Source organism: Euleptes europaea, chromosome 4, assembly GCF_029931775.1.
Source record: "Euleptes europaea isolate rEulEur1 chromosome 4, rEulEur1.hap1, whole genome shotgun sequence".
Classification (NCBI taxonomy): domain Eukaryota; kingdom Metazoa; phylum Chordata; class Lepidosauria; order Squamata; family Sphaerodactylidae; genus Euleptes; species Euleptes europaea.
In genome coordinates, this window is record NC_079315.1 from 75917545 (window position 1) to 75941361 (window position 23817).

Here is a 23817-nt window from a genome sequence, read left to right on the forward strand (position 1 = left end):
TTTTTTGCTCCATTCCCCTCTCTCACCATTGTTCAGAATATAATTCCCCCCCTTCCCAAGATAGTCTAACAGTTATTAAAAACAAACTACAATTGTATAGATTGTACATAATCTACAGAACATCACATTTTGCTGAATAGTGGTCCCAATTCCCCCCTGGAACTCTAAAATTCCCCCCTGGGGGGAATTCCCCACTTGTTGAGAACCCATGATATAGTACAACGATACAGGCAATATTACTTGGTTGATAGCAGTGGCCATACAATAAAGAATAAATAATAGCATGAATGTATTCTGCCCCAATATTACTATTTATCACCATGAATCTTACGACTGCTGCCAATGCTTGTTTAGAATGAATAAAAATAGTCATCATTTGCCTTCCAAGAAACCCATTTATAAAAGCTTATAAAAAGCTTATAAAAGCTTCACTAGACGGAAGTTGGTAGTCATGCACACGACAAACATTAACCTTCAGTCACAGAACTGACAAAAAATCTAGAAGCCAATGTTACAAATGAAATAATAGACTGATCTGGTTATAGATGCCATTTTGCCCAAGGTCCAATAATCTACTTTAGATACACAGAAGAATTATGTATATACCAGGGGTTTCATTAACCCTCCCCCCACCTTCCTTAACCGCCTTTGAAGATTTTCTGAGTTTAAAATAAACCCTGCAGCACAGAGATGGAGATGTGGCAAAGTATAAAAGCCTGACTGGATATATTCCTGAGGATTATAACCCTTGTGCAAATGAGCCTAAGTTACCACAAAGATATTCTGGCACAGTAAGCAAGACAACCAAGGTCTTCTAACTATAATGTGCGACCTGCAAATGTTAAATTGCATTTTCTTTTCTTCAGGTACAACTGAGAAGGCAGTGTGGGAGATGCGATAATACGCCTCTTCAAGGAGAAATAAGGAAATATTTGATTTGAGACTGTTTACGAAGCATACACCAGATAACACAACTCCTATTTTAATAGATTGCCTATGCTTAACAGTTTTGTTGCAGTTTGAAAAAAACAAACACAACAACCGGAAAGTATGGAAGTAATTACCAAAGGAAACTGTGGATGTCTCTGGTAAATTGTCACATGAAGCAGCAATGGAGGCAAGGAAGTCATCCACCTGCTTTAATGATAAGGAGTTATGGAGAGTTTCTAGAGGGCAGATAGAAGGCACCATGGAATACAATTCAAAGCCTGAAAAAAAAGAAAAGAAAAACACAACACAGATTTCCATCGTAAAAAGAAGCAACTGAGCTATCATGCTGACAAAAGCAACAAGCACAACAGCCAGCATCCAAAGAGAACAGTGTGTTAGTGGTACCCAAGCACTTCTTCATGCATTGGAGCTTTCCTGCTATCCATTTCTGTTTTTAACATCTTCCAACATGTCCAAGTCAGCTCCAAAGGGAAGCTTGACTTTACGGAGAGGTTTTTTTGGGGGAGGGGGGGAAGTGGGCAAAAAGGGCTGCAGTGAGAAGAGGATATTCACAAACAGCTCTTTGGGCCCCATTCAATATAAATTCTGGGCATAAACACATCTAATCTATCACTGAACAATGGTTACCGCAATAGATACTAAAGCAATACAATGCTGGACTAAAAAGTGTCAAGGTTTATTGTATGCTAAGCTCAAGATTCTTTATATATACCATACAAAAACATGCATATTGAAGTGAGTCTAAGGCAGCAATCTGTTATTTATGCATACATACTCCTATTGATCCAGTGTACTGTTTCTTCAACAAGACTTCAATTTACAAAAGATCAGTGAGGCCTAATTTTCTTCTCTTCGATTTACAAAAGCCAGATTTAGGAAATAATTCACATTAAATGCTCAGTATTTCCCAAGGATATTTCCTTAGCCATCACAGCTGGCTTTTCCAGTTGCAAAGGAGTCTGACCATGGAAGATGTTAACTGCAGTTTTCATAGAAGAAAACAAGGGCAACCCCCTTCTCACAGCTTCAAAATTTAGGAGTAACAGGTTTCCTTTACATTACTTCCAACTTTATTATAACAGTTACCATAAAACCACAAATAAATATGAATTCCAGAGTTAACACAACTTAAGTACAGGCATACTGATATTTCATAACCAACCATGCCTTCTTACATTGCTACTGATAGAAAAACAGATCATGCAGGCTTAATGAAGCATGGCTGTGAACTTGGGTTGCCAGGTGGGTGGCTTCAGTGGGCAATTGCCCACCAATCCCACCTGGCTGCTTCGGAAATACCACATCGCTGCGGCCGCTTTAGAACTCAAGCCCAGTTTGAGTGCTAAAGTGGCTGTGGCAAAGCGGTACTACCAGGGATAAACCCAGAAGTGACAAAATCGTGTTGCACACGGCTACAACACATGTGATCGCCCCAGCCACGCCCTTTAAAACCTCCCACTGATGGAGAAGGGGGACCTGGCAACCTACTGTGAATGGATTTTGACAGCTCCCAACACAACTGTGTCCACATACAGCAGCCATATTATAGTTCTCAAAACCAATTTTATTTAAATTGCTATTTCCCCCCTTTATTTTAGTGAAAGAGTTAACGTATAAATATTCATATGTTCAATTCAAGGTACATTAAAAAATCAATATAAAGCAAACTCCCATAATCAGAAATGTCTGTACTCAAAAATCCCAACACCTCTTTTATTTAGAATTACTTATCTTAAATTTATAAAGAAAGAATCCTAGAAGCTTTATATAAACAAGCAACTTTGCCATATAACATTTCTGTACTATCTATAATACAGCAGCTAAGCTTCTGTGTGTGATTTAAATTAATTGTATTTAACAAGCTTAACAAATCTTCTAAAAATAAAATACTACACATGCAGGCAAGCGCAAACCCTTTCTTTGCATTACAGTAAATTCCACAACTTCAGCTTTCCCTGACTGAAGGGGAAAAAATCACAATTGCGTGAATATCTATAAACGTCCGAGAAGGAATTTAGTGGGGCAATGGCAGGTTATTTTATTAAATGAAAGCACTCGTGTCTGTGTTAATACTTAGAAATTAATACCTTAGATTTTCTATACAGATCCTAAAAAGGTAACATATTTAATATTTCCGCTTGCTTCTTCTAGCTCTGCCTACCCAGGCTACAAGAACCAACTATCCACTTATGCATACATACACCTTTTAGGAGCCTCCTTATGTACAGTGAGGGGAAAAAGGATTTGATCCCCTGCTGAATTTGCCCGTTTGCCCTCTGACGAAGAAATGACCAGTCCATAATTTTAATGGTAGGTTTATTGTAGCTGTGAGAGACAGAATAGCAGCAGGGAAACTCCCAGAAACCCAGAAAACAAAAGTCAGAGATTGATGTGCATTATAATGAGTGAAATAAGCATTTGATCCCCTATCAACCAGCCAGATTAGGGTTAGGGTTCTGCTGTCGACAGAAGCAATCAATCCATCAGATTCCAAACTAGCCACCATGACCAAGACCAAAGAGCTGTCCAAGGATGTCAGGGACAAGATTGTAGACCTGCACAAGGCTGGACTGGCCTACAAGACTATTGCCAAGCAGCTTGGTGAGAAGGTGACAACCCTAACCCTAACTGTCAACCTCCCTCGATCTGGGGCTCCATGCAAAAGCTCATCTCGTGGAGTTGCAATGATCATGAGAACGGTGATGAAGCAGCCCAGAACTACCCGGGGGGAACTTGTCAATGATCTCAGGGCAGCTGGGACCATAGTCACCATGAAAACAGTTGGTAACACACTACGCAGTGAAGGACTGAGATCTTGCAGAGCCCGCAAGGTCCCCTTGCTCAAGACAGCACATGTACAGGCCCGTCTGCAGTTTGCCAATGCACATCTGAATGACCCAGAGGAGAACTGGGTGAAAGTGTTGTGGTCAGATGAGACCAAAATCGAGCTCTTTGGCATCAACTCAACTTGCCGTGTTTGGAGGAAGAGGAATGCTGCCTACGACCCCAAGAACACCATCCCCACCGTCAAACATGGAGGGGGACATATTATGCTTTGGGGGTGTTTTTCTGCTAAGGGGACAGGACACCTTCACCGCATCGAAGGGACGATGGACGGAACCATGTACTGTCAAATCTTGGCTGAGCACCTCCTTCCCTCAGCCAGGGCATTGAAAATGGGTTGAGGATGGGTATTCCAGCATGACAATGACCCAAAACACACGGCCAAGGCAACAAAGGAGTGGCTCAAGAAGAAGCACATTAAGGTCCTGGAGTGGCCTAGCCAATCTCCAGACCTTAATCCTATCAAAAATCTGTGGAGGGAGCTGAAGGTTCAAGTAGCTACACATCAGCTTCGAAATCTTACTGACTTGGAGAGGATCTGCAAAGAGGAGTGGGACAAAATACCTCCTGAGATGTGTGCAAACCTGGTGGCCACCTACAAGAAACGTCTGACCTCTGTAATTGCCAACAAGGGTTTTGCCACCAAGTACTAAGTCATCTTTTGCAAAGGGATCAAATACTTATTTCACTCATTATAATGCACATCAATCTCTGACTTTTGTCTTCTGGGTTTCTGGGGTTTTTCCTGTTGTTATTCTGTCTCTCACAGCTACAATAAACCTACCATTAAAATTATGGACTGGTCATTTCTTCGTCAGAGGGCAAACGGGCAAATTCAGCAGGGGATCAAATACTTTTTTCCCTCACCGTAAGTACCAAGCATCAGAATAATGCTCTGCAGACCATTTCCAAGGGACGGACAATGGAAACTGTACAATCACATTCATTTGTGTTTTTTTAATGAAGCCACTGACAGATAGGACACTATCCCTTTTAATGTTTGACCTTCTGTAGTTATGACCTGACTCTAGTCTATGGTAAAAATCTGTTTCCTTCAAAATGCAAGCCAATGAAAGGGTTAGCGCAGCAACTTAGAAAGCCACCCTGCTGTCTTACATTCGAAAGCTATAAAGACATACCACTGGAGCCTAGATATCCCTCAGAGGAAACCGACCAGCACCTATAGAGGTCTGGATGTTCTGTACAGAGGCCCAGAAAATAAGGTAGAACACTGTCAGAAGATAACTTGTTTCATGTTGCTTGAACACCAAGATGAAGGGGAGGGGAAGACTGAAATGGGTTAAAGGTTGTATCATCAATTCAGAGTTATGGAAGTAATAGAAATGGGTGAGGAAGAGACAATACGCCACCAAGCTATGTTTTCAAAGCAGGCAGTGCCACCCCCAAGTATCTCAGGAAGGAAAATTTAGGCTTCAGAATAATACATATAACATGCAGTAAATTGTGAAAGATGTGAGGAAACATTAAATGGTTCAGTGAAATCTGTATTAACACTATAGATTAAGGGGTACTAAACACTTGAACATTTAATCACAATGTGGTCAGCTGGGTACTGAAGATATGAAAGTACTTTTCCTAATTATTTAAACATTTAATATTTTTCTGCCCAAATCCAACTTTCAATTATTTAGCATCACTAACCTTGGCTTTTTTGCTTTCTGATAATAATTTCAGAGTAAATGCCCTTATTTCTCATTTTTAGGGCTACTAGTGCAATCCTTTTAAATATCATGACTATGGCCCAAGATAGTCCAATTGTGTCGGATCTTGGAAGACAAGCAAGGTTGGCTCTGATTAACACTTAGAGGGGAGACCACTATTAACAGCCCATTCCTGAGCTGGCGGTGGCTGGGGACAGCATGGAGGAGGCGCCGCTGCGCTGCCTCAGAAGCCATTCCACAGCCACCAAAAGACAAAAAAAGCCTTTTAGAGGGTTTTTGTGTGTCAAACGAGGCCTTTTCGCCCCATGGAGAAAAGCTCCTCTCACTGCCAGCGTACCCAGGGCGAACAGGGACAAGAGGCTGCTTAATGGAAGCTCCACCCCCCGGAATGCCAGGATGCCCCCCGGGGCGTAAAGTAGCCTGGATGCCGGTGTGGAAGGCCCCAACGCTGGTGCAGCCCCATCCTGGCTTCCTAAGGGCTTTCTCCTTTAAAGGTCAGGAACGCTCTGTAAGTCCAGGGTTGCTATGCAGAGGCAGGCAACCACCTCTGTTCATCTCTTGCCTTGCAAACTCTATGGGGTCACCATATGTCAGCTGCAACTTGATGCGACTTTCCATCTTCGGTGCAATCCTTTTAAACATCATAACTACGAATTAGTGCAGTGACATTTATAACTATTCTTCACAACTGAAGCAAACCTGTATATTTACTGTGATCTTCTTTCTTGCATCAGATATATTGGAGGACATACAAACAGATCTTCAGTTTCAGTAATACACCATATTATCTTACTACTGTTAGTGAATGGTATCAGAAAATTATTGAATGATGACAGAAGAAACTGAAGGTGGAAGTCTTGTTTTCCACCTGCCATAGTCAGTTTAGTTTCTGGAATGGCAGAACTAGTTCAATGACAGCACTTGTACAGGACCTTTTATATATGAGGGAAGAAAGGTACTTCCCAAGCTCTGATTTCAACAGTAGAATAAGGAAGTTAATAGACTTCAAGAGGAAAATGCAATGGAAGTACCTCTGATTAACAACAGGGTAAAAATATTGGTATCAAGATAATAAAAAATAGTAACTGGATCTTTGAATGAACTGTATAAAATGCTTATTATTGTTATAATAAAGGTAGGGTATTTAAATAATGTCCCGCGGTCTATGTGTTAACCGACAGAAACATAAGCAAGCTTTTCAGTTAACTTTTATTTTAAGTTTAATAACACTTCTAGAAAGATGGTAACAAACTTGTCAATTATAATGAATTCATGAGTTCAGAGAGGATAGGCTTGTTCACAGCACTTAGCTATGAAAGACAAAAGGAATCTCCATATCCAGAGACAAAATACATCTAGATTCGAGGGGAAAATAACAGGGGACTGTGAGTTCCCTAGAGATTACATGCCGGCCACTTTTATATTGAATTCTAAAAGTCCAGGACAAAGATATCCACTTCAGCACATAGGAAAAGAATATTAAGCTATGGGAAAAGAACTAAAAGGCATTTAAGATCAGAAAAGGTTTTAATATGTACTAGACAAGTCTTATTAGTTGAGTTTTTAGGAAGAATTAATTTAATTTTGCCCTCCCCCCATCGGATGAGTGAATTTTTAAAATGAGATTAATAAATTAAAAGGGGGAAAGGGATTTAAATTATCCATATGTCTAATAATCAAATATTGGGGTATGTGATTGGCTGGAATTAGGAAGGATGGTGGTAGACAGTACTGCACATCTTGTGGTTTGGAAGGGATGAAGTAAGGGAGCATTGTTTGTTTGTTTTTAAAATAAAAGCAAAACATACCATTGGTTGGGTGTCGAGCAAATGAGATAGAAAACCTTTTAACAGCAGAACCACGTGTGGTGTCTGAGAAAGAGAAAAACAGGTACCTGAAATTCAAAACAGCTACCAAAAGAGGGACATTTCAAGAAAGGACAGGAGAAAAATGAAGAGGTGGTTAAAATTAAATGACACACAGAAAGAATTGGGAGGAGTGCATAGGCCAAACAAGTTTAAAAGTAGATAAACTTAGCTTTTTGATACTATTAGATGTTTAATGGAGTGTATGGAAGATAAAACATGGGTGAGCTTATGATGCTTATATACAAAGTTATACATGGTTAGAGTTTAATACCATGAAAGAGACATAATGAAAAAATTACATGTTTTTACCCCCAAGAGTGTTAACAAGCATAGTATATTAGTACATCCAAAACAATGGAAATAGGGTACTGACATTTCTACTGTGATAATAAACTTAGCACATTAAAACTAAGAAAAAAGCTCATATCTTTATATAGTATTTTACTAATAAGAGCTAATATGATTTTCCTAAAAACTTTCAAGAAATGTTTTCAGTGTTTCAAGAAATGGTTATGAAATTATAGATTTAATCTGTAAACTGTATTTTCTAAAACGGTAATATATTTTGACCCTCTTAACCCTTATATTCAGAAGATGATGTGCATTAATAGATGGGAGGGAGGAACAAAAATATCTATGCAGTTAATTCAATCAAGCTCTGAGCAGTAAAGAATAAAGCTCTCTATAAGTAATACTAGAGAACAGTATTCTAGGATTCTATTTAAGCGACAGGCCTAGGGCTTTGCTTCAAAGTTCTGATGTGCACAAACGAGTGTGTGTGTGTAAGTGCATGTGCGAAAGTGTGCACATACCATCTATGCAGCCAGAAGAAGTCACCTTTATACGATGGATACGAGCATAATCCTGTAGGTTAGGTGCACTTGAAGAACCCCCGAGCACAGTGGTGCTAAACAGGCCCGCACAGTGAGACCCTGATGGGAGTTAGAAAAAATACATACAGCAACCAGGTGTTCTTCCATTCATATTGGGGATGCATGCAGCATGCAAGCATATAGCTCTTACCACACAAAAGGCAGCTTCTGGCAGTGCCTTCAATATGTTCACAATATGCTTATAATGTCATAGTGCTATTTGTAGAAGGTAACTACAATAATTTATGGTGCTACATATCACAATTCCCTTTACTAATTCCATATAGAGAGAAGATCGCACTTTAATGAAGGGACTTCATGTCATTTCCTGTTGTCAGGCTTAGTAAAGAAAATAATTGCCAGATTGGAAAAATGTAAAATAAAAATGGCTAAGGGAGAAAGATAATGTTAAAGATTTCAGAACTTGCAACTGAACATATTACAATGAATACAGAAATCTGGAAATGGCAGCAAGCACAGTACACAGGGAGCTTCTCCTAGGCAACCCCACTGAAATTCTGAAGAATTTATACAGATTTCTTGCATGGGTTCTACTTGAGACGTATGCATTTGCCAAGAAATCTTCCCAGGGCTTATTTTTATTCATACTAAACATATATTAATTTCACATTACTAGAGAATTAACAAGTCTAGAGAAAGTCAGCATGGTGTAGTGGTTACATTATCAGATTAGGATCTGGATATCCAGGTTTGAATCCCCATTTTGCTTTGGAAGCTTGCTGGGAGACCCTGGGCCAGTCACTCACTCTCAACCAGGCTGTTGTGAGGACAAATTGGAGGAGAGGGGAATGATGTAAGCTTCTTTGGGTCCCCACTAGGGAGAAAGGCAGGGTATAAATAAATAAATAGGCTGATTTTTGGTTAGCAAAGCTATAACTAATGTCACAAAAAAAAAAAAACTGTTCCAGTTATTTTAAAGTGGAAATTTACCGTAAAGTTAGAGAGACGTTAAACAACCCAAGGATTTAATTGTGTTATACAAATAAAAAAAAATTTAATATGAAAAACTGTATCATTGGTACTTTTATATATTTAATATTGTGGTAATATTATAGTTTACAGTTAGAAGGCCACCTTAAGCACAACTCCTTTTATGCAATCCAATGCTGACATGAAGTTCATATTAATGGTGCTTGTACGAGAGAGATAACTACTATGCTTGCTTTTTGACCTATTGCCCTTTGATCACTATTTGCTTGCCAATACTGATTCAAAATTTCTGTCATGGCAACTAATGACTCAATGGTGGAAAAACATTACTAGCACAATGTGATGAATCACAGCCAATACAAATGAGTGCCTGATATGTGGCAAAAGCTTTGGAATCAAAGTAACGCCTTCAATTTATGCACACAAATAAGACTGATTTCAATAACCATGAAGTGACATATCACAGAGAACAAGATTGTGTAAAAATTTAAGAATATTAGGAAAAAAATAAAGTTCAGTAATCAAGCGCATCTGATGTACAGATTTTGCTAGAAATTTTTTTACACATGAAAATATTAAATAAAGACTATTCCTAGTAACGGAGTGCAGAATTAGATAGATATTGAAATATCTAATGCACACAGTACTGAATTATGTTTTTTCAATATGTATGGAAGAGTTATCCAGAATGGGACTGTATGCATTTAGGGCACAAAAGACTGGTACATTGAATGCAACATTGTACTTTAATATAAAATAATATCAATTCTACAGTGCTAATTGAAATCAAACATGATGCCTGCTATAATGAAGCAGATACAATGGCCAAGCCTGTACGCTGAAAGCTGTAGTAGATGGAATTTGAGGTAGTGCAAAGAACTTTATTCTGCTTGTAAAATGGAAGTTTTCTTAAGTGACCAAACATTCAGAAAAGTAAATGTTTGGATTCCCAGAAGTATCTTTTCAAGAGTTTCTACTCCACAGAAGAGCAACCCCCGCAAAAGAAACTTTCCTAAAATATCCTAAAATGTATCCTAAAATGATCTTAACTAACACATCATCAAGCAAATATGGATTTGGTCAAAAGAATTCCAATGGCAACTAACAGCCTGCCTTTAACAATCCAATATTGATTTTGTACAAACATGTAGGTAATGCACTGTCCAATTGCAGCCAACTTTTAAAAGGATATACACGCTTGTTGGAAGAATACCAAGCACCAGGTAGATTAATTTTAATGGAACAAAATTTCAGAAAGTATATACATACCTATGCCACTTGTCTTTTGCTCCACAATTGTCCTTGGTGTTCGAAAGTGACTGTTGTTTTCTGGTGGGACCTGAACATAGGAAACAGATAAATAAGGACAAAAAGTAGGCCAGTGGGCTTGAAGAATCCATAAAGCTCGAAACAGCAGCCTGTTCAAGACAGACAGGTATTAATAAGCCATATGATGTGTTAGTAGAAATACAAAAATAATCTGGCGGATCATGCAATACTGCTGAAATGAGTCCACTTCACTCATGGGGTCCTTGCAATGAGGGGGGGTACAAAGCAGGCATTCATGACCAAAACAGAACAGACACCAATAAATATATGAAAACACAGACAACTGTGTCATTTTAGTTTACCAAATGAACACTCCTAAACTGCGCCTGTATTGGACGGGAGAAAAAAAAGAAAAAAGGAGACACAGACAGACTGATGAGGTCACTATACAGTCTCTGATCCATGCAAAGGCTCTATCAGGGATAACTGCTGACGTTGACAGTGTTTAATGTAAAACTCTTTTTCTCTATCTGAGCTCTTTATAATTCCAGGAGGAAATGGAAACAACTAGTCCTTGGAAAAAGAAGTTCTTGGGAAAGGGTCATTTTTAACAGAACGCCATCCACTGTTTAATGTAAATGATATGAGTATTTAAATTTAATATTATCATGACTATTTTACCTGATATATACTATTTTACTCAAATATTTCAGAATATCATACATGACAATGGATGAAGTACTGTCTTTGAAAAGAAAGGGGGCAGAGAAGGATATCCTCCATTACAGAAATTGAGAAAATAATTATTAGTACTAGGGGTTTTCTAACCAGACAGTTAATATCAGGCCACTGAAAATATCATTTATGTTAATGCAACTGACCAATAGCAAAAATCAGTCTCCCAACAAATTATTTCAATTACGGCATTCTGTGTTATTTTTAATATACCTACCACCAATTTATGCAATGCTGGTTTTGGTCTTTAGGGGGGGAAAGTCTTAAAGGACAACTAAGCCAAAGATGTCTACTTTATTTTGGAACTAACTACATTACAGTACTGAAAAGAAACAAATTCAAAGTTCTATCATGTAATGCACTGAGTGAAATAGTGTGAAAAAACATGCATTTGCTTCCCCCCCCCCCCCGAAACATTCTTGGAAGCAACCAATATTTTTTTTAAAATCACATTTTAATGACTGGTGAAATAATTTACTTCAAATAAAATCCATAACAAGGGATTAGATGTCCTTAAAGACAGTTGGTTCTTGCTCAGAATGCATAGCAATGTTTAATGAAGTAAAGTTTAAAAACCTGTTGCCATGAGCCAAAAATACTGGACGTGAAAGCCAATGATTTAGGGGAGACAGGGGAGGAAGTGATTTGTTCCCCTGATCTGCGTCTTCGACGCCCAGTACCCACACCACTGGTGTAATGCAGCCAGGTACCAATACACTCTGGGCTAGACACACTCAGGGGGCTCTCTTCCTGGAAGTGAGAAAGGGGGCAAAAAAACAGCAAAGCATGCAACGTTAGATTCATAGCCAAATGATAAGAAAATAAAATACAGTTTTGTTTGCACCCTTTTCCAAATACCTCCACCATCATACAGTAACGTTTCCCATTAATTAAGTCACATGGCACAAGCAACAGCAACTATTAAGCTACAAGTAACACTAATGGCAAGTTAATGTCATGACTCTAAAAACCACTCAAGGAAAATTATGTTCATAAGACTTAATAGGCCATGTATACCCTTTGCTTAATTTTCATTGTTCGTTCCTAACACTTTATTCTATAAAGGAGTACACCAAAAATCAGCTACAGGCTACACCAACAATCCTGCTACAATCTACCTATGAGTCTCAACTGACCATATGTAAATCATTGCACTGCCTTAAAGCACTTATGGCTCTCTGGTATCAAGATGAAAAATATATTAAAGAACAAGACTGGGGGAGGGGGAATAGGCTTGGATTTTCATGTTAACTTATTTTAGTTTTGTTCACTTGCAGTTCAAAAAGAAAGTCAATTTCATATCACTTTAATCTGCAAATTAAAACTAGCTTCTCTTTTTAAGAAAAGAAAACCAAACAGTCAGTGTGTCCATGTCAGGGTGTCTTTGAAATGAACAAAAAAAGGGTTAAAATTTAAGCTATGTTTTCCAGAACTTCCCATTTTCAAATTTTAGACTGATAAGTTTAGTATACTAGGAAGGAAACTTGGACTTTCTGTGAATGATCTTTCTCATAAGTTGTTGGGAAGGTGCCCTGCAGAACGGGTTGATCATTCTTGCTCCAAACAGGCAAGACTGAACGCATCAGATACCAAATATCCCTTGCTGGGGGAAGAAGCCTTTCAGTTCCTGGACACAGTTAATTCTAGCAAAAAGGGATAAAACTGTAATGTGTCACCCTCAACAGTATGTGAAAATAAAAGATCAGAAGGAGAAAAGCAGCTAGTTGCTAAGCCCTACGTAAGTGACAAATACGAGACAAATAAAGCACTGATCCCCATTCTGCAGCTAAATACTTTGGGTGAATCAGAATCCGTTCCAAACAAAGATATGAAGGGCCACTTATAAACAGCCTTCTTTTTCATTGGTTCTCGTAGGTTATCCGGGCTGTGTAACCGTGGTCTTGGTATTTTCTTTCCTGACGTTTCGCCAGCAGCTGTGGACTGACACAAACAGGACACAGGGTCTTATTCCAAGACACTGAAAGACTGGACAATTCTACCAACTATTTTGTCAGATTGCACAGAGAAGCCATTGAAATTCATAAACATCAGCACAACTTTAACAGAAAAGAAGAGAGTTTAAGAATGAATAAGGCTTGGCTTCCTGTCTTGAAAACCTCCAGACTAACAAAGACTACAGTCAACAATAGCCATGCAGATTAGCTTTGGATTTCACACATTAACAGATCACTTCAGGATACAATGGTTCCATATTAACATACCACACCCTCATTAGCACATTATCTTGATACTTACAGGACAATGGTTAGCACATTACCTTTGTTACTTTTTGCAGGACAATGATTCAGCTCAAACCCAACCCCTTTCTGACTATATATTACTCTTCCTACACACTTGACACTGAGAGACACTGTCCTTCAGTGTTACTCCTCTGAAGATGCCGGCCACAGCTGCTGGCGAAACATCAGGAAAGAAAATACCAAGACCATGGTTACACAGCCCAGATAACCTACGAGAACCAATGAACTCTGACCGTGAAAGCCTTCGACAGCCTTCTTTTTCCATTGTTGATGGAAGGTATCCTGCAAAATGGGATATTCAAGCAGTGAGTGTATATATCAATTCTGTTATGTTGCATGAAAGAGGAGGTGGATGGCCAGATGGCTGCCTTACAAATGTTTTTGAGTTGCAGCATCTCTCCTGGAATGGCAGTCTTCCCAGATAGAGGCTTTAGGTATCATGTCTCATTAACTAGAAAGAAGCAGGCCTGGATCCAACTTTCCTGCCCAAGAGGCAGGATAGTATGAAACAAATCAGGAATCTGAACATTTTGGGCCCGGCGACTTATGCCAACCTGTCCTGCCCTGACCTAGCCACATTATCAATGCAACGGTCACTTCCAGATTGGACTATTGTAACTTACTCTACACAGGGCTACCCTTGAAGCTGCTCCAGAGATTAGTTAGTCCAGAATCCAGCTGTGTGGATCCTAACAGGAACTCCTTGGAAGGCACACATTCAACTTGTGCTCCACCAGCTGCACTGGTTTCGGATCAAATTCTGGATCAAGTTCAAGGTATTGGTGCTTACCTACAAAGCCCTGAACAGTCTGGGACCCTCGTATTTGTGGGACTACTTCTTCTGCTATACCCCCCCCCCCCAAGAGTCTTGCGCTCTGCCTTGGGCAATCTCCTGGTGATCCCTTGCCCAAAGATCATCTGGCTGCCCTTGACCAGGGCCACAGCTTTTTCGGCTGTGGCCCCTGTCTGGTGGAACTCTCTGTCCAAGGAGACCTGGGCCTTAATGGACCTTTCCCAGTTCCGAAGGGCCTGCAAAACAGAGATGTTCCAAGAGACCTACGGTTGAGGACAGAAGTTTTACATTTATGGTGATACCATTGACTGGCGTGAACCCTGAACCTCCTCCTGCTCACTCCTCTCATTCAAGCTCCTTTCCCAGCCAGCCCCTTCTCCATTTTTAATCAGGTCATGTATGATTGCTCACCTCTTCATCATACTCTTTATAACATCATGTAGATGCTGCTTAGCAGTGGGGAGGTTTTTTTTTTTTTTTTTGCTGATTAGGCACTAACTTGTTAGAGTTGTTGTTATGATATTTTACTTTTAGAGTAGCTGAATTTGTTCAGCACCCAGGTGCAAGGCAAAGCCAGGTAAGATCTGGATACAGAAAGGGACCTTGAAACAGTAGGCTGCTCATTACTAATATTATCCAGAGAAGCTAAGACGAAAGACTGATCAAATCTGCAAACCAAAGCCTCTTAAGCCAGTGCATGTGCATGCATCATATCTGCTTTTTAAAGACTGATCTTTAAAGACCTAATGACCAAACAGGCAAGACTGAACAACACACTAGTGCCCTACTGGCAAAATGTCACTCATTCTGCACCCACTGTTGGAAACCTGGATAGGGACATGACCTCGTTTTGATTGACCAAGGGAGCAAACAAGTCCATCGCTGGGAGTGCTAATCTTCTTGCTATAGTTCTGAATATGAGGGGACTTGGACTCCATTTGGCTGCCTCTAGGTCCTGGTGGCCAAGCCAGTTTCCCCCTTATTGAACTGACTGTGTAAATGTTGTGCTGAAATCAAGATATGTGTCTCTACTCAGTTCAAGAGAAGCAAAAATCTCAAGCATATTTCCCCCAATGTTTTGTATAGGCTATGCCTATCAGATTGTCTGTTAGCACTAGTAAATACTTCCCGAGTTGAAGAGGTAGAAAGGCAGTTATGGCATTGAAGGTTGCTCAACTTCAGCAAGTTGATACAGTGGTGGGTTTTAGTCTCTGACCAAGTATCCTGACCTGCAAGAACTAGCTCCCCCCCAAAAAAAAATATTAGTTGTTAAACTGACAACACTGGGGACTCTCCAAAGGCACCCATGCCTTCCGATTGTCCTCCACTGAAGTGAGTGTTTAACCTGAGACAGGATTTAGATCCGAATATGTCTCTTGAGAGCTATATCTTCTTAGCATAGTAGAATAAGCCAGTGGAGAGGGCAGGAATACAGGCTATCTCATTGTACCCCATGTATTGCCACAATAATAAATTGACTTGCCAACAGAAATCAGGCCACAATGCTTCTCCAGTCTTCCATCTCCAGACTAAGGAAAGACTTTACTTGTCTGAGACAATATTTATTGGGGGGGGGGGAAAGAGAGGAGGGGAAGAATATGCTCCTGTGAAAGAACTGGAATTTAGGCACAGAAATTGCGGGGGGGGGGGGGGAACCTGTAAATCAGAAATTGAGATAAACAAAAGACAGTGGAGCACCAGAGTGAGAAGAATCAGAGTGGGAGCTCTGTTCTACAAACAGGGAATGCAGAAACTGGGAGGAGATTTGTTTCACAAGAAAGGATATCTGGCAAACAAATTTGGGAGGATCAATCGACTCTGCAAGACACTTTCCACTACAGAGGGAGTTCAGAATATTTGTGGACATAGGAAAAAGCAGAATTCATGAACATGACACATATTACAAAGGATTTATATGATACTGTTGCACATTAATGTTTTGCCTGCTGAAAGAAGAAGTTTATCAGAGCATTCAAGTATCATCTCACTACAAACCTTGTTTCTGAACACTGTCATGATCAATAACCAAAACAGACTGCAAAATTATGTCTATGTTACAAGGTGTTTCTCCTACTTGAAACAATGCTAATAAGTAATTATTTGCGCATTTAGGTAATGGTCCAAAGTACTGCACAGCTATTTTTGCATCCCCGAGGAGGAGATTTGTTCTTGAGCTACAGCCCCCCAGAGCACATAGCAAATCACCAGTGAAACTAAGGAGAGTTTCAATGGTAACAGTGTTTGAAATTATTTCTATTATGGCACTCAGTCTTATTCCATCTACAATACCGAGATAAATGGACCAATAACCTGATTCAGGATAAGGCAGCTTCCTATAGTTTATCACAGAAAAACAGGTAAAAATGGCAACCAGAATCTCTGCTTATATGCTTTACTAATGTCAGGTTACCTATAAATATGGCAGATGTCTTCTTTTACATGCCAGACTGTCAGAGTTCAGAAAAGTCTGTATACCCATCTTCTTAAAAGCATACTGTCAGTTTGCTTTCTTACCTTATAGTGAATATACCACTGCAATCATACTTTAGATAAACAATACCCTGCCTGCAAACAGTAAAACATGCTTACACTGTTTTATTCCTTGGAGTACACATCTTGTGATACAACTGGTTTACCGTGTAATAAGGTTTCCTATTACATGGCTGCTTCTTAAGTTTCCATTAATATATATAGGGGGTGGTGTTCTAGTATTCTGAAACAGCTCTTTTTCAAAGCTAAGAGCACACCATAAGCATACTTACTAACATCTCACCAGAAGAGTCACAGCCCGTTCCTGAGCTGATGGCGTAGGGGAACGGCAGGGAAGAGGCGCAGCCGCGCCTCTTCCTAAGCCGTTTCCCCTATGCCGTTAAACAAAAACAAGTCGTTTAGGGGCTTTTTTTTAATTGGGGCTTTTCGCCCCATTGAAAATAGCAGGCGCAGCAACACCGTTCCAGCTGCCTAATCTGCGCCAGCATGGCCTCTCTACACCATTGCCGGCACCACAGAGGTGCTGCGCCAGCGGAGTGGAGAGGCACGGCGCCGGCGGAGCCACCCTCCCCGCCAGCATAAGTGCGTGTAATCTCATGATTACACGCACTTACGCTGGCGGCGGGGTCATGCTGCCTCCTAAGAGGAATGGGCTGTCAGACTACAGACAGAATGGTAATTTCTCTCATGTATGATCAAACATATGCTAGTGTTAGGGAAATACTTGAAAAACATTGGTATCTTCTATCAGGAATTCCCTAGGAGTCAAATCCCACCCATTGTTTACATATAAATATGCCAGGACTTTCAGAGACAGGCTGGTCAGAAGTAAACTGAGTGAATCAACAGTAGATAAGAATGTGGTGGGAGGCAGAAGGCAAGCCAATATAGTAATGGAACAACTAAAAGACAGGGGTATTCTTGTAGTATTCTGAAATAATCCAACATATTGAGAGAAAAATTAAATCTATTGGCTTTAAGCTCGACTCCTTGCTTATGCTGAGGCAGAAGCTTTTCAAAGGATAAAATGCAGACTCATAGATATAAGACTTCAAGACCTAATCAGCGCTGCTAATAAAACATGCTCCCCATCAAATTTAGGGGTACCTTTTGATGTTTATCAGCCCTCCCCATACTTATCTCACCTGTGTGATTCTTCCCAAAGTAGAGCCATTTCTCTGGCCAGATTTAATGTTTTGCCATCTGCGCTACTTGAAGGCAGATTTTGGAAAATTCTTCTGTCTGACAGGCTTTGCCCTTGTGGCAACAATTGTATTGAAACGGTTGCTCATGTCTTATTTTATTGTAGTTTCTACACAGAATCTCGTAACGAACTTTTAAGCCCCCTGTTGGTTAATAGACAGAAAGTCTCAGATTCTTTTAACATTTCCTATTTATTGAACATTCGTTCGCCTCATATATTGGAGACGGTGGCACAGTTTTTAAAGTTTGTTTTAAAAACCAGCCAAACGGTTAATTAGATGGCAGTATCAACAAACAGCGCTATTTGATATAACTGTCTTAACTATGCCATAAAGGGCACTTTTTAGTATCTCCATTCCTTTTGGTACCCTTTTTTATTATGTTTTTATGCCAATAAAGGAATGATGATGATGTAATTTTCTTCAGACCATCCTTTGTCATCTTTGGTGGATTAGCTTCTGGGCAAGAGCCCCTGTTTGATCCACATTCCAACCTTCTCCACGATCTGTAGGGGAGATGCTTCTCTTCCATCCCCCCATTCTGGGTAAGCCTGAATGAAACAGAGTGATGCTCAAACAGTGTTTCCCTGCTATTGCTCTTTTGTGCCCTATCACAGTAGTAATAGTTTTTTTTATTGTTGGCCTTGGGGTTTCTGGGCTTGGGACAACTGCATGTAAACACCAAACTACCTGGTTATCAAGCATGTACACTGAATGTACAGTACTATAATGAGTTTCTCTGAACTGAGGCATGTCTGACAATAACTATGGAGAAGGAAAAAGTGGAGTGGAGAGGAAAGAAATGGTGCTTACTGTAATGTGGATTAATTTTGAAGGGAAAAGCATCCATGTGAGCCATTTTGTAGTGGAACCATTTCTCAAAATTATAAAAGTACCTGAAGGCTGAACAAGGTTGGGGACCTGCGCTTTAACAAATGGTTTACCTTTCTTGCTTTTTCCTCCAGGATTTTTGATTCCACAATATCAACTATAGGTTATGTATTTTGGAGAAGGGCCATGGCTCAGTAGCAAAATATATGATATATGCAACAAATCCCAGGTTCAATCCCTGACATCTTCACATGAAGGACCTCAGGTAGACTTTTCCCTTCCTGAGACCCTGGACAACTTCTTCGAGTCAGAGCAGACAATAATGAGCAAGATGGACTAATGGCTTCTCTTGGTATAAGGCAGTTAACTTTCATATATACTTGAAAACATTTAAAAGGCTGCAGTTCGAATTGCACATATTTAATTTCTGTTTATGTGCTGATGTACATGAGCTTTTTTCTTTACCAACAAGCTGAGCCCTGGTCTTTTTTTGTCTGTGTTTTGCACGATGATGGGTTTGGTAGAATATAAATTTGCTTTTAATGTACTAAATAATCCTTTTGCAGATTCCATACATGTTTCCCCCCATTTTGCGGAGGTGGCAACATCTACATAAGTAAAAACACACAACTGAACATGAATACTTTGAATTATATACCACAGGAGCTTAAATGCACTCTTCAGTGGGAGGGAAAAACAAAGTCCTTTTGCCTGCTTCTTGACACATCTACACAGCCATGGTGCAGCTCAGAATACCAACTAAGTTTGCAGCCAATCACAGCAAATATAAACACTATATAAACACAGACAAGAAACCTGGTAAGTAGCATAGGGCTACATCTCGCTCACCTTGTGCCATGCGCAAAAACACAATGGTGAACTTTAGTGATGGAAATGCTAGAAATGCTAGAGAAAGGGCACTGTGCATGAAGAACCAAGGAGAACAAATTTGGTTTAAGCATATTTCAATCACTGTGCTGCTTAAAATGCTTGTAAGTACTCCATCACAGTACATAACACCAACTTAGATCCTCCATTCTTCCAACAAGGGATGGAAGGATAATGCACTCCACATAGGGAGGAGGGTCCTCTGCCTCAAATTTTAATTGCTGCATATGTCACCCCATGCATCCTGCAAAACATATTACTGCCTATTAGCTCAATATTTGTTCCTATATCAACAGTTGACTGACATCTCTTTCACACAGGGTACAGGATAAATATGCACAGTGCAGAAAGGGAAGGCATCTCTTATACACATGCTGGCAGTGCAACGTCATAATGGTGCTACCCCACATGCAAATGACACAGGAAGTACAGCAACATCTTTGCCACTCCACTATTGCTACAGCTGGCCAAACACTCATGACTTTCTTTTGCTTTGCAGGATCAAGGCCTCAATCAGAAACTGCAGACAGAGTTCCAACACAACTCCCTGAGCAATGGCTACTTGTGGAAGTGCTACAAAAAATTATTTAACCTGGGGCAACCAATCAGCATAAGTGGCCCATTATTAAACCAGCAATAAAAACTCAAGCATAAAACATATTAGCAGCCTAAAACGACACTCATAAAAATTCTTAGGCTGGAAGCCTAAAAAAAACAATTTAAACAGATCAAAACCTCCCATTTTAAAGTGATCCTTCAAGTACCTAGGCCCCAAGCTGCTTAGGGCCTTAAAGGTAAGAACCAGAACTTTGATTTGAGCCTTGAAATAGAAGTATAGCCTGTGGAGATCATGCAGCATAGAGAAAATAACATTCATGTATTCGGCCCCCCAAAGCAGTCAGGCGACTATGTTTTTCACCCACTGGACAGTTTTCAAAGACACCAAGGCCAGATCATGCATTTTGGGGATTGGCCATAGGTGGTGTATAAACCAAAGCTGATAAAAAGTGTTATGTGCCATTGAGGAGATCTGAGCCCTCAGCCATAGGCCAGTGAACAGCATCCCCACCCTCTGCCCAAGCTATAAACCTGCTCCTTCAGGGGAGTGGAACCCCCTCCATGACAGGCACACTCCTCAGTCTTCAAGCAGCTGTGTCATTGATCAACAGCAACTCAGACTTGTTAGGGTTGGGCTTCAGTTTATTGGCCCTCATCCATCCCTCTAGTTTTGCCAGGGACCTCTTCTTCAATTCCACAGACCCACCAGATCCAGTTAAGTAGAAATAGAACTGTCATCCACATACTAGTGGCACTTTACTAAAAATCCCTGGATGATCTCTCCCAGCAGTCTTATGTAGATGTTATAAACAGATGGAGGACAAGAACTATCCCTGTGAGAATCTACAGTATAATGGCCATGGACCAGGCAGCAGTCTCCCAGCACCATCTTCTGGAATTGGCCAGTCAAGTAAGAAAAGAGCCACTGCCTCCCAGCTCCCAACCCAGCCAGCCTTTCCAGAAGATACCATGGTTGATAGTATCAACAGCTGCTCAGAGGTCTAGGAGAATCAACAGGGATGCACTCCCACTGTCAATCTCTTGATGAAGACCAGCCATCAGGATTACCAGAGCTGTTTCTATACCAAAGCCAGGATTGAATCCTGAATGAAATGGGTCTACATAATGTTTCTTTCAAAACCACCTGAAACTGTGTAATGGCCACCTACTTGAGCATCTTGGCCAAGAACGGAAGGCTGACTGACCACTACGAAGTCATTATTTAGATCATTCTAGTCCATGAACACCTTCTTCAGGAAGGATCTCACAACCATCTTAAAGTAGTTGGAACTATACCCTCCTGCAGAAAGAGCCATTTATTACCTCCAAGTCCTGCTCAGTCAACACAATGCAGCCTGATACTATCAGCCCCGAAGGGCAAGTCTAAATGGGATGGGCTGCACAGTTCCAAGCACCTTGTCTGCTTCATCAGGCCTTGCTAACTGAAAGTCAGCCATCAAACTAGGACCAGACAACACTCCAATAGCATCCTGAGACTGAACCAATTACAACATCTAAGTTATGGTGGATCTACAAAATGCACTACATTTTACAGGTCCACATCCTCAGAGACTCAGCACGGAAGCCTCCACACAACCAGGAAAAGCTCTGCTGGACAGCATTTGCACAGATGGGATGGCGGTGTAGAGGAGCCCTGGGTTTTTATGGTTTGGTGAGATAGAGAGACACACAGAGTGGGTCAGGTGGAGCACAGCTTTAGCTGCACCTGTGGCTCCTTCTGGGGCTGTATGGTTGCCAGCCACATGCAGGGATCTCAGGCCTGCTAAACCTGTGCTATAGACAGTGGTATGCCTGCAGCCTCTCCATCCTGGTATATAAGTCTGGTTTTGACACCAGGGCTAATGGAGGATCTCAAACACTCAAAGATTAATCATTTTATTTACACCTTTGTGCCCAGTTGGGTATGTGGTTAGAAGAATTCTCTGCAGCATATGAGGTTCTAGTCTTGTCTCCTCCTTCTGTTTTGCTGTGGATAGGATGCAGCTCACCAAAATGTGAGCTTTAATTATTCCTAGCTTCCCCCTTGAAGCTAGGAATAATTAAATACTTCACATATGTTTCCCATATGAGTGGTTTTACCCAGTACGCTACTAGAAAGATGACATGAATACCTTCTGTGAGTGTACACTTGTGTTTTCTTGTGGTTGTCCTAGAAATCTGTGCCCCCTTGCCTTCTCCTGTCTTCTTCAAAGCATTATTCTCTTCCTGCAACCTGAACTTGGACTAGTAGATGTGAGTTCCCTCTGCTGAGTGAGCTGTGCAGGTGTCTTGGGTTAAACGGTTATACGCTCTCTGCTTCATGCCCTGTGTATTGATCTGCCAACATGATATGTGTTTGCAAAGGGGGATTTGAACCCCCATCCAAAGAGCTCCCAGAAGTGTGATCATTACAGGGCACATATTAAACATACTATGATCCTCCCTGCAGTAGAGGGACCTCTGTTTGCTTTGCTTCTTCCCTTGTTGTATTCTGCAGGTGGGTTGGGGAAGGGCAATGTCAGGAAGGCATGCTAGCATGCATTGGTTGGCTGCTTCCAGATATAGCTGATATGGGTGCACTGGCAACATGCTACTCCATGATTGGTGCGCACTTCTATTTCTTGTCTCTTTATACACATTATAGTAGTAACCAAACTTCTCCACACTTTCCATGTGGCCATCCGTAATCATCCTTTGTATATAAGTAATGTAGGTCGGTCAGCTTAGGACTCACTGCATGTTCCAGACTCTATTGACATTTGATATCTTTCTGTTTCTAACTGATAGAAGTGTTTGAAGCAATTGCAAGATGCGACCTCTGCTGTCTAATATGCCATGCAGCTCGGCGGGGGGGGGGGGGGGAAGGCTCAAAATAAATAGACCCACTTCCCCAAATTGGAACCAGTTTCAAATATTGATATGCCCTAAGATGGCAAGACTTACTTCCACTGAACCAATTTTCCTGGATCTTGGAAGGGGTGACTTTCTGTGTATATGAATTGGATCTGACACCATTGGCTTGAACATCATTATAGATCGATCCGTTTCATCCCTTTTAGAAGAATGTGATTCTTCATCACTGTCAATTCTAAGCGAAGATTTCTTTGGCCCATCATTCTAAAAGAAAAAGAATATATCATGTGATAAAAATATTTAACAGGTATATGGGAAGGTATTCTTATGAATATTAAAGAACAGAACCTTTGCCTAGAGATTCACATGACAACATCCCCCCCATACACACAAAGGTTTTTTGAACAGCAATTCTGCACTGTACAGAAGCTGATTTTGGAAATGTTAACATAGATGTGTGTCAAAAGACTCACTGCATGAAGGTCTAAGGTTGCTCTACCCAGCTTTTTCATTTTTAAGAAACAAGTGCAACTCTTCTCATATTTATTTTCAATAAATCATTTCTAAATATCTAACACTATTAGCTATTGTATCTTACAATGCAGTTCTAATATAGTTAAACTTTAGTATAATTCCTTTCTACAACTGTATGGTGGTTTCTTCAGAGATTACACTAATATTGCTAATTTTGCATTTCTTTTTACAGTTTAACAACTCCTCCTCAAAGAATGCTGACTTGGTTAAAAAAGATAACCTTACACTTCTTATG

The 23817-nt window shown here is 40.4% G+C and overlaps 1 protein-coding gene across 1 annotated transcript in view; it reads right to left on the reverse strand.

Annotated features, from left to right (window-relative positions):
• Positions 1 to 8091: 8091 nt before the first annotated feature.
• PPIP5K2 (diphosphoinositol pentakisphosphate kinase 2) overlaps positions 8092 to 23817 on the reverse strand; it is a 50443-nt gene continuing 34717 nt past the window's right edge. Inside the window, exons 23-27 of the mRNA XM_056848062.1 lie at positions 23139 to 23312; positions 11749 to 11922; positions 10800 to 10823; positions 10438 to 10507; positions 8092 to 8277 (exon numbers count right to left, since the gene is read on the reverse strand). Coding sequence (XP_056704040.1) covers positions 8093 to 8277; positions 10438 to 10507; positions 10800 to 10823; positions 11749 to 11922; positions 23139 to 23312 — 627 coding nt within the window. The 3' untranslated portion in view covers position 8092. The remainder of the gene's footprint in view (positions 8278 to 10437; positions 10508 to 10799; positions 10824 to 11748; positions 11923 to 23138; positions 23313 to 23817) is intronic.